Source organism: Oryza brachyantha, chromosome 3, assembly GCF_000231095.2.
Source record: "Oryza brachyantha chromosome 3, ObraRS2, whole genome shotgun sequence".
Lineage (NCBI taxonomy): Eukaryota > Viridiplantae > Streptophyta > Magnoliopsida > Poales > Poaceae > Oryza > Oryza brachyantha.
This window is the reverse complement of record NC_023165.2, coordinates 12,888,508-12,901,119: the sequence shown is the minus strand read 5'-3', so window position 1 is coordinate 12,901,119 and position 12,612 is coordinate 12,888,508. Positions and strand designations below refer to the sequence as shown.

Below are 12,612 nucleotides of genomic sequence, written 5' to 3'. Positions count from 1 at the left end.
AGTCCGTCTAGCCCGCCTTGGTGGGGAAAAGAAAACCCAAAAACTACAAGCCCGTGAAAATTTCCCGTGATGGGGGCAGAAGACGAGGGCAATCAGCCGCCGCCGCAGGCGGAGGCGGCACCCGTCGCGAGGCCGCAGCCTATCACCCCAGCGCAGTTCCTCTCCTGGAAGCAGCGGAAGGTCCCTTCTCTCGCCCTCTCCCCCCGCTGCTAGTTAATTTGGCTGCCAGCGATTTAGGGCTTCGATTTTGCTTGCTTTTGTGGGGGTTAATTTCTGTCTGTTTAGGCGAGCAATGTAAACTGCAATCGTTTGGGGGTTTCCCCTTTACTAATTAAGCTATGGAATTGGTGGTGATCTGTAATCTTCTTCTTTAGATGCGCCCTAATATAAGCTACTAGTAGCTTGGAGTATGTGACTTTTAGTTGTTCTGAGACGGCTGGTGGTGTCCAAAATTTGACATTTTAATGATTTTGGGCGGCATGCACAATCAATTTTAGAATTGGGGTCTATGTGTTGGAAGTTTGTAGTTAAGTTGCCATCATGTGATGATATACACCTCTTTATCTTATAGAAATCACTGTACGTGATGATCTACAGCTCTTTTATCTTATAGAAATAAGACTTCTGAGTGGTTTTCAGCAAATGTTCTGGTACCATGTCCATGAGTTATAATCTTCATGAGGAAACGGCCTTTCTGGCTGCAATTGCCTTTTATTTTTCCGATCTTTTTCCACTAGGTGATTGATGCTTTGTTGGGGAACAAATGATGAAACTTTCGTTCTTTTAGAGAATACACAAAAGACTTGGGCATATTTATATTAAGAGAAGAAGTTTATCAGTTCAAACAAAAGAGACGGAGAAGAAGTTTATGCAACCTTTGTCTGGTGGGCATATTTATATTACTACTCTGTTACAGGATTATTTTTCTCTTCTACCATTGTTTGCCCCTTTTTGATTTTTGTACGAATCCATAGATAACGCTTATGTTCAAATGTGTGCTTGTTTCTATCAATTTATGATTGTATTGCATGGTTACTTTAAAGCAGGTCAATTCTTCTGTATATTTATATATCAATCATTCAGTATAGGAAGACCTGCATTGTATGTATATTTTCTTTCCTGCCAGTGATCCACTATTTTAGGCTTTAAGTGCTTGGACAGTTCTAATCCTCATAAGCTTTCCTTATGCAGATAATGAGCTAATTGCAAATACAGTAAACCATACATTGTAGTTGTTCTCTTTTTTTTAATGTTCGGAAGCAGGCCTCAAATTATTGTGGATGTCACTCAAACATTCTCAACGGAGCTGTGCTTTTTTCTTGTGTTCACATAGACCATGATATTCATAGTAATGTCATTGCTGTAACTATTTTGAGAAGTTAGATTGTTGTGGTTCTATGCTATTCTGATGAGGAAGATGCTAAATTCAGTTCTTACTAGATACCAGCTTGAGGTTGACATAGTATCATTATTACCCATGTGTTATCTATTAGTATAATTGCTTCATAAGAATGTTGTTTTTGAACTGTTGTAGTTGTAGACAATGGCTTCTTATTACATGCGTGTTTTATCTTTTTACCAAGTTCTGTTCACAATAATCACATTGCTGAACATATGGCAATCACTTGTGCCTATCTCGCATGACTGTTATAAGATAAGCCTTCAAGTTCTCTTTTCTGTGGATTATACTAAAATGTTGCAACTTAATTAAGTGTTTTTTGGGAGGAAGAGTAAACTTATTTATATGAAAACTAAAAACATATTTGATATTTTGGTTTGGTTTGGGACTGGCCAGGCTAGGGCGAACTGATGATGGTTCGATGTCTCTCTTTAGAGACGCTGGTCTGCTGCACAAGGCCATGCTAATATCTAGTACTATGTTACTCACCCTTTTATGCACCTCCGGCTTGTCTGGAGTACATGGATAACATTACTGAGAGATCAATCAGGCCTCTTCCTTCATATTGAGAATCCAAAACTAAAAATTTGCTTATAGATTTTATATCTGAAGAATTTGGGGGTAAATGTCCTAATTTTCCAGTCAGAACATTTTAAACAGTCGTAATCTGTTTAATTGGTGAGGTTGAGCATCTCAAGTTTCTGACTGCATGAAGTGTGCGTCAAACTTATTGTAGCAAACCTGGTGTTCTTTTTTTAAAAAATCTATCTTTGCCTTGAAAAAGAGGACATTAATCTGAATCACATCTTTGTTCCTTCATACTTCAGGATGCAGAGGAAGCTGCAAGGAAAGCTGAAGCAGCTCAGAAGCGAGAGGCAGATATAGCTTCAGGAGCAGTGCAGATGAATGGGCGAGAGCTGTTCAAGCATGAACCCTGGGTCTTTGACAATAATATCTACTAAGATGAATGAAACCCGAGAAATTCACAACCGTTTGCTATCTTCAATTGTGTAGTTCAACAGAGTAGTCTGCATGCAGAAGACCCTGGAATCTGCAATATATTCTATTGCAATATCATCTTTATAACCTATATGAAGGCATTCAGATTTCAGAGCCGTGATTTGCTATCATGTTCCTGTGAATCTCTTATATACTAGCTATAACATGAGGGTACCCAACAGCCGCTGGATCTTGAACTCACGTTGTATTTTTGTGTCCATCTATGTATCCGCGGTGTGTTGCTGTCGGCCGCTTTGCAACGGTTGCTGGGCCAGCTCTATCACGTCCTATCATTTTTCATTTATTTTCTTTTGTTTTCATCACTGCATATTTGCCAATTTGCTATAGTTTTTTTCATGTAGTTTTCATCACAACGAGCTTCAAAAGCACCCGTGTGACTCAGATATCTGCTTCGGCGCCCGACATGGATATGATTCGTCAAACCTTACTCTGGGCCTTTCAACATCTTCAGTTTTTACTCTTCTGTTTTTGTATCATGATGAGTAGGGTTGGAAATGCAAATGGGCTTGTCTCTGACCTGCAAATGGACCATACTTTGTCGATTTTTGCCTGCATTTTTAAGTAGGGGCGTATAAGTGAATCTCTTTGTTCAGTCTTTTATGCAGACTTGCAGAGAAATACTCACTTCGTCTCTAAATGTTTGACACCATTGATTTTTTTATACACGTTTGATCATTCGTCTTATTCAAAAAATTTACATAATTATTAATTACTTTTATATCATTTCATTTATTGTTAAATATATTTTTATGCATATATATAGCTTGACATATTTTTAAAAAAAATTAAATAAGACGAATGATTAAATGTGTATAAAAAGGTCAACGATGTCAAACATTTAGGAACGGAGGTAGGACTGTTCTTAATGATTGAATGACCCCATTTTTCATGGAAGATGCACATCCAAGAGTTCGGCAATCTCACGCTCTAACAATAGTAGATGTTGTAGGGTAACCAAAAATGGGCATGAATGCAGAAAGGATATCGGACATACACCCACGGAGCTAACGCTATGGTTCCACGCAAGGTCATCCGTTCCGGTTTTCTTCGATTCAACTGCAGGTCTAGTTTGACTATTTTTAATGCCCCCACGTCACACATAGAATACCTAATAAATATAGGTTACATGGTAAAACTAGCTAGGGCATGTACTGTAGTTATCCTAGGATTTTTAACTTTTTACCGCTCTTCACAGGATGTGTTTAATTCCCCTCGTAACATTCCGAGAGAAAAGTTATAAACTTGTAGTCACTCACGTGTAAAAGTGATAAAAAGCGTATTTTTCCTAGTTACCCATACTCAATTTCTGCATGCGAAAATAACGATCATGTAGCACCATGACGCAAGCTAACCCAACCCAAACCGTAGCAGTAGCAATGTACTGAATTTTATCCATCGCTGCCACAATAGTACCATAGCCTTGCGAATCTTTACCACGAAGAACCTATTTGGATTTGGGAGCACCCGCCACCCACGAAGGTGGCGTTCGTCGTTGTGTGTGTAGGGTTGTAGCCTTGTCTTTCTCGAATTTTTTTTTTGCTTTCTCCAGAGACCGGTTATCCTGGTTAATTTTGCTATCTGCTTAACTTCTTGTCCATCTAGGAAAAAGAAACAATTGTAGGAATTATGTGTGATTTGTAAGAAAGTGACTGATCTCTTGGTCTAGAGGAGACTTCAACCTTATCAGAGAGGAATGATGAAAGTTCTGACATATACTTGACTTGGCCGATCGATATGTGGAAGCTTTGGACAGCTGGAGCTTCTAACATAATTTTTAGAAGTCAGAAGTTCTTATAAGCAATCCTTAACTTTTAAGAATATACGGTTATGGAATTTAGAAAGTAAACTAGAAATCAAAAGCCAAAAAACCCAACTCATAATCTTAAACTCGTCCATATATTCTCATTATTGGAGAGAATCAACTAAGGGGGAGATGATGAGATCGAACTAGTTAGAGGTATACTCAAGACTAACAAATATGACGTTACAAGAACCGGCCTGCCATGGGCTATCTTTGGCCGGGGATGCCGACGCAAGGTGGGACTTAGCCGTGCCAGGCTTGCATGGCCCGGCCCATCGTGTTTTGTGCCAAAAACCATATGGTTTTATATACAATAACATTATTAATCTTACGTGATCGAATTTTTTACTTGACTTAGTACTATTTCCAAAATATATTTTAGATTGAAAAAAGTACAAGATGATATTTTTTCCATGTTTTTGAAATAGTCAGGGGAATTTCCATCAGTAGTTTTGAACGTGACGTTTGGATTTTTCTTTAAAACCTATATAAGACAGTGAGCGTACGCTACCGCGTGGATACGTAAGCAGGATTTTATTTTTTGGTGCAAAATAACACAGTAATATGCCTCCCTTCGATCTTCAAAGCAATCGGGTGACGTGGCAGGGCCTCACGGATCATCCGATCGGACGGTCAGAGATGCTTAAAGGGAGTTGACCAGCAACAACTAATACTATTATATACTATACGCTTAACTTAATTATCTTCCATCCATCCATACGCATTCCTTTGCATCCGATGATTGCTCCAAATTCAGGAAGAGAGACATGCATGCTTAGGTGGTGTTTGGGACGAGTGACTTATTTTTAGTCTTTTGTCCCATCGAATGTTTAGACGCTTATTATAAATAGCAAACGTAGATTATTAATAAAGCGCATCTATAATCTTAGACTAATTCGCGAGACGAATCTATTGAGCCTAATTAATGCATGATTAGCCTATGTGATGCTATAGTAAACATGCTCTAATTATGGATTAATTAGGCTTAAAAAATTCGTGTCTTGGATTACCACTCATTTGTGAAACTAGTTTTTTTATTAGTCTATGTTTAATACTTTAAATTAGTGTCCAAACATCTGATGTGACAAAGGGCTAAAAAGTTTAGCCCCATCTAAACAACCCCTTAATCAACAGGTACGTAGCATACTGGCTCAACCCCAATTTACAACTCCCAGATGCAAAATTAAAGTGCTCTATAGAGATTTACTACTTTGACTTTCTGATTATTTGGTACGTACTGTATATTTGCGGCAATCAATCTGTTTGAATTGCTTCCATGTGTGTTTAGACCAAAACACATACTGTTCACCTTTTCTGGTTTGACAATTTAGTACGTGGCAGTTGTGTTTATCATCTACGTGTCCTTTGCATCCTTAATTATTCGGTCTGAAGCTGGTATTTCATGAGCTTAAGCATCTCTCTCATCTCTGTAACTCAGGAAATCCCCAAACGGATCCATGGACGACCTTACCAAGCACCGGCCTGAGATCATGCCGTCGTCGTCGTCGAAGGCGGCAGCAGCAGGAAGGCTCAGGATAATCAGGTCAGCTCGAGACCGGAGACGCGAGAGGCTCGCCCTGTTCTCTTGCCTGGTCATCAACCAGAAGGAGAAGCTGGCAGCCTCGGCCGGGGCGGCGGCAGGCGAAGAAACGCGGCAGGAAGCAAGAAACGCCAGCGGCGATGATGACGGGCCGCCGGCCGTCGTCGGGGCGAAGGCGCTGCCGACGACGGTGCGGGCGCTGCTGCGGGAGCCGGCCGTGCTCCTGGGCGAAGGCACGGCGGGGAGCACGTACAGCCTCCGCGGAGGCCGCCTGGTGCTGAAGAGGCTCCGAGGCGTGCGCTGGGACGGCACGGCGGAGTTCGAGCGGCTCGTGGCGGCGGCGATCGCGCCCGTGGTCGTGGAAGACGACCGGCACGTCGTGGCGCTCCGGGCGTACCACTACAGCCCGACGGAGAACGAGGCGCTGCTCCTGTACGACGGCTTCCCCATGGGAATTAGCCTGTGGACAATGCTACACGGTAAATTATTATGGCTGCATCGCCGTTAATTTGATACAATAATTTGTATTACTTCCCTTTCGTATTAATGTAAAATGATCTGACTTTTACTAAACTTATATGAATGCTAGTGAATCTGGATATATATAGAAAACAGATTCGTTGATCCATAATGCATTTGTTTATAACACGTTTGGTAGGTCCAAGACGATATTACGATGATGACGACTATTGTTACCGGGCGCCACTGGACTGGGAGACACGCTTAGCTATCGCCCACGACACGGCACGTGGTGTGGGGTCTATCCACCGTGCTAGGATTTACCACGGCAACATCAAATCCTCCAACATCCTCCTCACCGTCACCGGTGGTGGCGACTACATGGCTCTCGTATCAGAGCATGGCCTCCCGGCACTTATTGGACCAAACTCTCGATCACTGTCAAATCAAGCCTATCACGCGCCCGAGGTTAAAGACAGCATTGGAAACAATGGTCAGAAGGCGGATGTATACAGTTTCGGTGTTGTGCTGCTGGAGCTCCTCACAGGCAAAAACCCTGCTTGTAACGATGGTGTGGATCTGTCACGATGGGTGCGTTCGTTTGCCTACACCGAGTGGATGGCAACGGTGGTGGATACGGATCTCATCGGGAAGCAGCCAGTTCGCAAGGGCAGGAAAATGGATGCCATCTTGGACCTCCTCAAGCTCGCCATGGACTGCTGCATAACGGATGCTGACTTGAGGCCAGACATGAACAAGGTTGAGCGGTTGATCACTCAGATCAGACGGTCATGAAGCGTTGCCTGGCTAATTGGTACCTATATATGACACACACGGTTGGTAAAACTTTAGTGTAAAATTGCACCTACTGGTTAGAAATGTCGTGATGTTTGTTGTTTCATAATTTCCAGCGAGTGCAATAATAAGTATGCGAGCTATAAAAATTATCACATTATATTTATAATTGTGTGGATAAAAGAGAAGAAAAATAATTAAGCTATAGAATTATAGCCAGCGGTAGAATAGACTCTAAGACAATGTATGTGTATAATAACTAGGTCATATGTTAATGGTGTAATATATATTTATGTGTGTAATTATTGTATGAGCCGGTTGTATGTTACTTCTTTTAGTTTGATAATTCATGTCGTTTTGGATAGCAACACGATATTTAAGACTTACTTTTACTATGATTTTTATAATACATATGGTAAATAAATAAATTTTACTTTTATTACAGTACTTACCAAGACCTATCTATATATGTTGTTGTAGTATCTTTAAAATATTTAAAGATATTAATAGTCAATGTTTCAAATGTTTGACTTTAATCGTATCCAAAATGGCAGAATTATTAAATTGGAGGAAGTAGCTCTTGAAGATATGGAAAAAATTAGAGCTAATAACGAGTTCATCTGTTGATCTTGCTCTTATGCCAGAGGAGCACGTATGTCAGTATATGAGTGCAACTTCCCCCAAAAAACTTGAGAATGTATGTTTACCATCACTACACAAAATGCATTTTCAGGGTGACCCCATTAAGATCATAGGCGGGATGTAAGAGATACGTACCGCCTATAACGGGTTAGGCTACGGAGTGGGGAATGGTCCATCCATAAAAGATATTTTTATTGGGTTATCTTAAAATATTCGTTTGTAAAAATAGCCTTATTTACATTGATGTATCTTTTAAGAGTACCTTGTACATAATTGATTTTCATAGACAGTCGGCAGACACGACAATGCTACTCCTTATCCACTTATCTCTCTCGCTCTCTCCTTATCGTCTCCTTCCCTCCCTCCCCCCTCCCTCTCTCTTTCAAATATCCCTAATGCACTCTATCTCGCACAGCTCTGCCTCCTCGCGACATCCGTCATCGCGCAAATGTCGACCACCCTAGCAACGACGCCGACTACCACCACTCCACCGGCCTCCCCCTCCGAGAAGACGGTCAAGCCTGCCATAGAAATCAAGAGCTATGAGCCTATGATGATCTCAGATCTACAGCCGCAACACGCAGGATCTGAGCAGGGTTCCAAAACTGTGATAATCGTGATGATTATCGCGATTATCGGGCCTACCGCTAGGGTCCGGCTTTTATTTTTGGCATGTTGGTCTAGTAAAAACCACCCAAATTCAAAAAAATTAAAACAATTTAATGGAGAAATTTAAAAAATCAAGGTGATAGATATGTATTTATTTAGCTTATTAGTGAAGGAATTTTTCAAAAAAAAAGAGAAATGAATCAATCAAAACATGGGACAATGTGATTTGAGCAGAGTTTATTTAGAAAAATACAAGAAATGATACTGTTTATCCAGCCCAACTTGGCCCAATGGGGAGAAAAATATCACCCCAACCAACCAGACTTAATATAGCTTTATATTTGCTTTTTAACCATAGGGTTACAACAATAGGCCTTCCAATTTATTCATAGTATTTATCCCCTATTTTTTCACTGCCAACTTTGCTCACCATCACCTTGTGATAATCGCTCATAACCAAAGTTTACCCTTTTATCGTGTGATAATCATCAATGAAACCGTGAAACCGTTCTACTAAAACCATGACGAAACCATGACGGCAATCACGGCTTACCACGCGATTATCGTTTGCCACTGTACGATTTCTTATCCAAAACCGTAGCGAATTCATTTGAATTTTTAAGATTTGAACTTTCACATGATAATCGTGATGATCGGCAGTTATTGCATCTCTACCTAGGACTGGCTTCGGTAGACTCCAAGGTTAAATGGAACCCTAGATCTGTGGTGCTTGTGAACACTAACCATCCCGATTTCGTTGACATTGTGCATGTGTGATCAACATATGTACTCTCTCTAGTTTCATAATTTTTATTGTTTGAAAAAGCGTGTTGGACAATGGTATGATAAAACTTTTAAGACTTTAACTATTAATTTTTTAAAATTATTTAGTTTAAAAACAATAGGACAATATGAGTCATATGAAGTACTTGTTTATTTGTTTTTTGTATATTTTAATACAAAATCATAGTTAAAGATAGATTTATAAAATCATGTCATTGTCCAAAAAGGCAAGATTGTCAAACTAGAGCGAGTAAATAATTGTATTTAAATACTGCTAACAGTACTCTCTTTTCGGTTCCATAATTATTTATGTTTTGGACCAGGGTAATTGGGTCTACAACATTACAATTCGTGAAACTTTTTGCGTGTCACTGAAATTTTGTAAAATTTAATCATGCCATTATTGTCAAGAATTCTATTAGCACCTGTATAACAAAGATCTCATGTTGTTTCTTTTTAGATCTAAGAATCCAGAGAGATTTCTTTTAGAAAATTGGATAAATTTTCTGGATTGCTTTTAGAAAATTGGATTAATTCTTTGCAACTGTTATTCTCTTTCTCGTTTCTACACAATTGCTTTTCAATATATTAACTACTGAGGACTCATTTATAGTAGTAGTTCAGTAAAAATTTCTGGTCAGCGAGGAAATATTTTTGCAGTGGCTAATCATCTTTGGATATTTTAAAGAGTAAATTTCACAAAACTATCACTTTGCTATAATGTTAAATAGATATTTCACAAAACTGCAACCACTGCAAAGGGATTTATCATAAAGCTACAATATTTATCCCTCATGTGTCTGCCATGTGAGGCCAATGACATGAATGTATATATATATATGACTGGTGGATCTAAATTTGTTAAAAATTTAATGTTGCAGTTTTATGATAGTCATATGATATTGTTGTATTATCTAAAATTTTTACCTAAATTAAGTTGTAATGTAGTGATAATTTTGATAATATAGCTTTAGCTTTCTGAATTTTACTCTTTTTGTAATTAAATTTGAGTAGAGTATACATATGTAATTGTATTTCTTGGAGATGTGATTGGACCGAAAGCCTTAATGTGTTGTGAAGTATAATTCGTTGATAGGGAACTTTTGTTGCGTAAATGATTGTTGTGTGATCTAATTCTCGTTTGAGAGGTATTTTTTTTAATTATTGAAGGGTGAAAATGATTGTTGTTAAAGTCTAATGCGTTGACGGGGATTTTTTTTTGTGCAGTCTAATTCGTTGAGAGGGAGCGTTTTTTACTATTTTATTGTAGGGTGAAAATGTGAAAAAAAAGAGAGGGAATTTGGAGGTTCTTTTTTTTTTTTTGACTTGTTCAAGGGTGAAAATGTGAAATAAAAAGAGGTAAAAATATTTAGGGTCTGTCAGACAGCTTCAGGGCCACCCCGGCATGCGAAGCACATGCCAGGAACGATCCTCTACAGCCGTCTGATCGTCTCGGAGAGAACAATCCTGGCCATTAATCACGCTCTAGCCCTGAAGCCACGGTTCATCAGCCAGACTTGAGTGCTTGCCTCCCTTTCGGTAAAGGATGCAACGGTACGAGCCTATAGAACAGATCCTGTTCAAGTAAGGTCGTGCTGGTGGACACTCCGACAAAGGCTTTAACCTGTGGCCTACGGTTGTCAACTTCCGAGGTGGTACTATCTTTTGTTAGGATGCGGCCTGATGCACGCTATCTAATACTCCTATGGTGTTTAATTAATAATTAGGCTGACCATTCATGGCAAACAAAATGGGCTTGGCCTTGTTCGCTTGCCAAATGGGCCTCGGTGTTTCTGTATATCCTCTTCAGGACTTCTCTTCATCTTCAGAAAATTTATAATTCAAGAGGATGTTTCTTCCAATAATAGCAGTTTAGGAACAATACTTCTCATAAGTTGTTGTCGACTTTTATTGTCCTGGCGGAAAAGGGTACGAATTTGGGAATAACTCGGGTAAGGGTTTATCCAAATCCATTTCATGCATGAAGAATATAGCTGGGCAATTTAAATATACCTAGATATCTACAATATCATAATAGTACATCTCACACACATGATAGCTGAAACAATACCACGAACTAATCATGCCTACACCACTTACTGGATTAGAGAAAAAAAAACACTACATCATTTACCCAGTGAAATTAACTACCAAACACCGGCAAACTCATCCAGTCACTGCATTCAGGCAAGCCAAAGCTAGCCGTACAAATTCAAATCTCTCAAATTCAAATTTGAAAGCTTCAACTCGAGAGCTACTCCGGTCTGCAGCGTCCATCACATGACGACGCAGGCGTTGGGGTCCTCGTCGTTGAACAGGTTGGTGAGCCGCTCCACCGCCCTGCTGCCCCCGGCGCCGGACTGCACGTAGGCGGCGGAAGAGGCCTCCACGTTCCTGACGTGGCCGGGTGGGGCCCGCCTGTCATAGGCCGCGGCGACGTACGGGTACGGGTGGCTCGCGGCGCCGTACGGCACGTACGGCCACAGCTCGGACTTCTTCCGCGTGGACTGCGCCTTCTTCAGCACCTTGCCCGCCTCCACGTAGCCGCTCACCGTCACCTTCTGCTGCTTCCTGTTGATCTTCACCGACTCAACGCCTGAGCATATACGCAAGAACACAAGCACGAATTCACCGTTCAAATTCATTCATTCAGGCCATGGAAAAAACCACAAGATTACATTCTGTTTTTGCTGATCTTGATTTGAAAAAAAGGCAAGATAGGAGATGTATAACACCACCTTTCATGGAGGAGAGGGCATTCTTGACCTTGAGCTCACACCCTTCACAGTCCATCCTAACCTTCAGCTCCACTGTCTGCAGCTGCCTCCTCCTGCTGTTCTTGTGGCCATGGTGATCACCACCACCACCACCAGTGAACAGACTGGCCAGGTACTCCAAGGTGCCTCCCATTGACACCACCTCACTTACTGAAGAACTGAATAGATTCGAGCCGCCTAGCTGCAAAACACGAACAGAAGCAAAGTGTGAGGCAGATGAACTTGTATATATGCATGACAGCACGAGAGAGGTGCATCTGCTGTTCCTTTGGCAGTGACAGCAAAAGCTTAGATATCTGAAAAGGGTCATCAGATGCAGCCTTTTTTTTTTTTTGCCCCTCTTTTTCTTCCCCTCAAATAGGCAGCAACAAAGTGATGATGGATTGAAAGCACAAAAGGTGAGAGTGATGAGAGAAGATCAGTGTTATGTAGTGCCATTGGAAGGAAGCTCAGAGACCTACCTATCTATCCCCTGTGGATCACTTTACAGTTCTTCAGATCATCTCAGTATCTCACTGTCTGTTGCAGGAAAACAATGTGCTCTCTACATGGCCACATATCTCCCTTTTTATAGGCACCTGCAAAAGCAAGAATGCCACAGCTGTCAACTGCACCAATGCTTAGCAGTGGTGGTAAGCAAGAGCCCTCTCAAGTAAGGCACAGCAACTGTGGCATGCAGGGGCAGCTCAACAAGAAAGATCCTCTCAGGGAAATAACAGAAGAAAGGTACTGAACCAAAAGGAGGAAAATGGAACCTGTGTGTTACTCCTGACTGTTAAATCTTGAG

The 12,612-nt window shown here is 40.7% G+C and overlaps 3 protein-coding genes and 1 non-coding gene across 5 annotated transcripts; 2 read left to right on the top strand and 2 right to left on the bottom strand.

Moving 5' to 3' along the window:
- Positions 1-2,659, top strand: LOC102706544 (zinc finger CCCH domain-containing protein 15 homolog). The gene is made up of 2 exons (XM_006650079.3): positions 1-180; positions 2,227-2,659. The coding sequence occupies exons 1-2, from the start codon at positions 70-72 to the stop codon at positions 2,359-2,361; spliced, it is 246 nt and encodes an 81-aa protein (XP_006650142.1). The 5' UTR covers positions 1-69; the 3' UTR covers positions 2,362-2,659.
- Positions 2,660-6,508: 3,849 nt separating this feature from the next.
- On the top strand, positions 6,509-7,378 carry LOC102699297 (probable inactive receptor kinase At4g23740). The gene has a single exon (XM_006651386.3). The coding sequence runs from the start codon at positions 6,601-6,603 to the stop codon at positions 7,012-7,014; it is 414 nt and encodes a 137-aa protein (XP_006651449.2). The 5' UTR covers positions 6,509-6,600; the 3' UTR covers positions 7,015-7,378.
- A 3,043-nt stretch (positions 7,379-10,421) lies between these two features.
- On the bottom strand, positions 10,422-10,642 carry LOC121054018. The gene has a single exon (XR_005811485.1). It is a non-coding gene; the product is annotated as a small nucleolar RNA U3 (small nucleolar RNA).
- Positions 10,643-10,973: 331 nt separating this feature from the next.
- LOC102706266 (heavy metal-associated isoprenylated plant protein 23-like) lies at positions 10,974-12,369 on the bottom strand. 2 transcript variants are annotated; one of them, XM_015835119.1, is made up of 3 exons: positions 12,287-12,369; positions 11,787-12,006; positions 10,974-11,644 (listed from the first exon to the last, which is right to left on the bottom strand). In XM_015835119.1, exons 2-3 carry the CDS (start codon positions 11,956-11,958, stop codon positions 11,325-11,327), a joined length of 492 nt encoding a protein of 163 aa, XP_015690605.1. In that variant the 5' UTR covers positions 11,959-12,006; positions 12,287-12,369; the 3' UTR covers positions 10,974-11,324. The 2 variants fall into 2 exon arrangements, with proteins under 2 accessions (XP_015690605.1, XP_006650141.2); XM_006650078.3 differs by lacking the exon at positions 12,287-12,369 and having other exon boundaries at positions 11,787-12,139.
- Positions 12,370-12,612: the final 243 nt, after the last annotated feature.

Coding starts and splice junctions, on each gene's coding strand:
- LOC102699297 (XM_006651386.3), top strand. CDS start 6,601: ATGGCTCTCGTATCAGAGCATGGCCTCCCGGCACTTATTGGACCAAAC.
- LOC102706266 (XM_006650078.3), bottom strand. CDS start 12,135: ATGACCCTTTTCAGATATCTAAGCTTTTGCTGTCACTGCCAAAGGAAC. Junction 11,645..11,786: donor TGCCCTCTCCTCCATGAAAG/GTGGTGTTATAC, acceptor GTATATGCTCAG/GCGTTGAGTCGGTGAAGATC.
- LOC102706544 (XM_006650079.3), top strand. CDS start 70: ATGGGGGCAGAAGACGAGGGCAATCAGCCGCCGCCGCAGGCGGAGGCG. Junction 181..2,226: donor TCTCCTGGAAGCAGCGGAAG/GTCCCTTCTCTC, acceptor TTCATACTTCAG/GATGCAGAGGAAGCTGCAAG.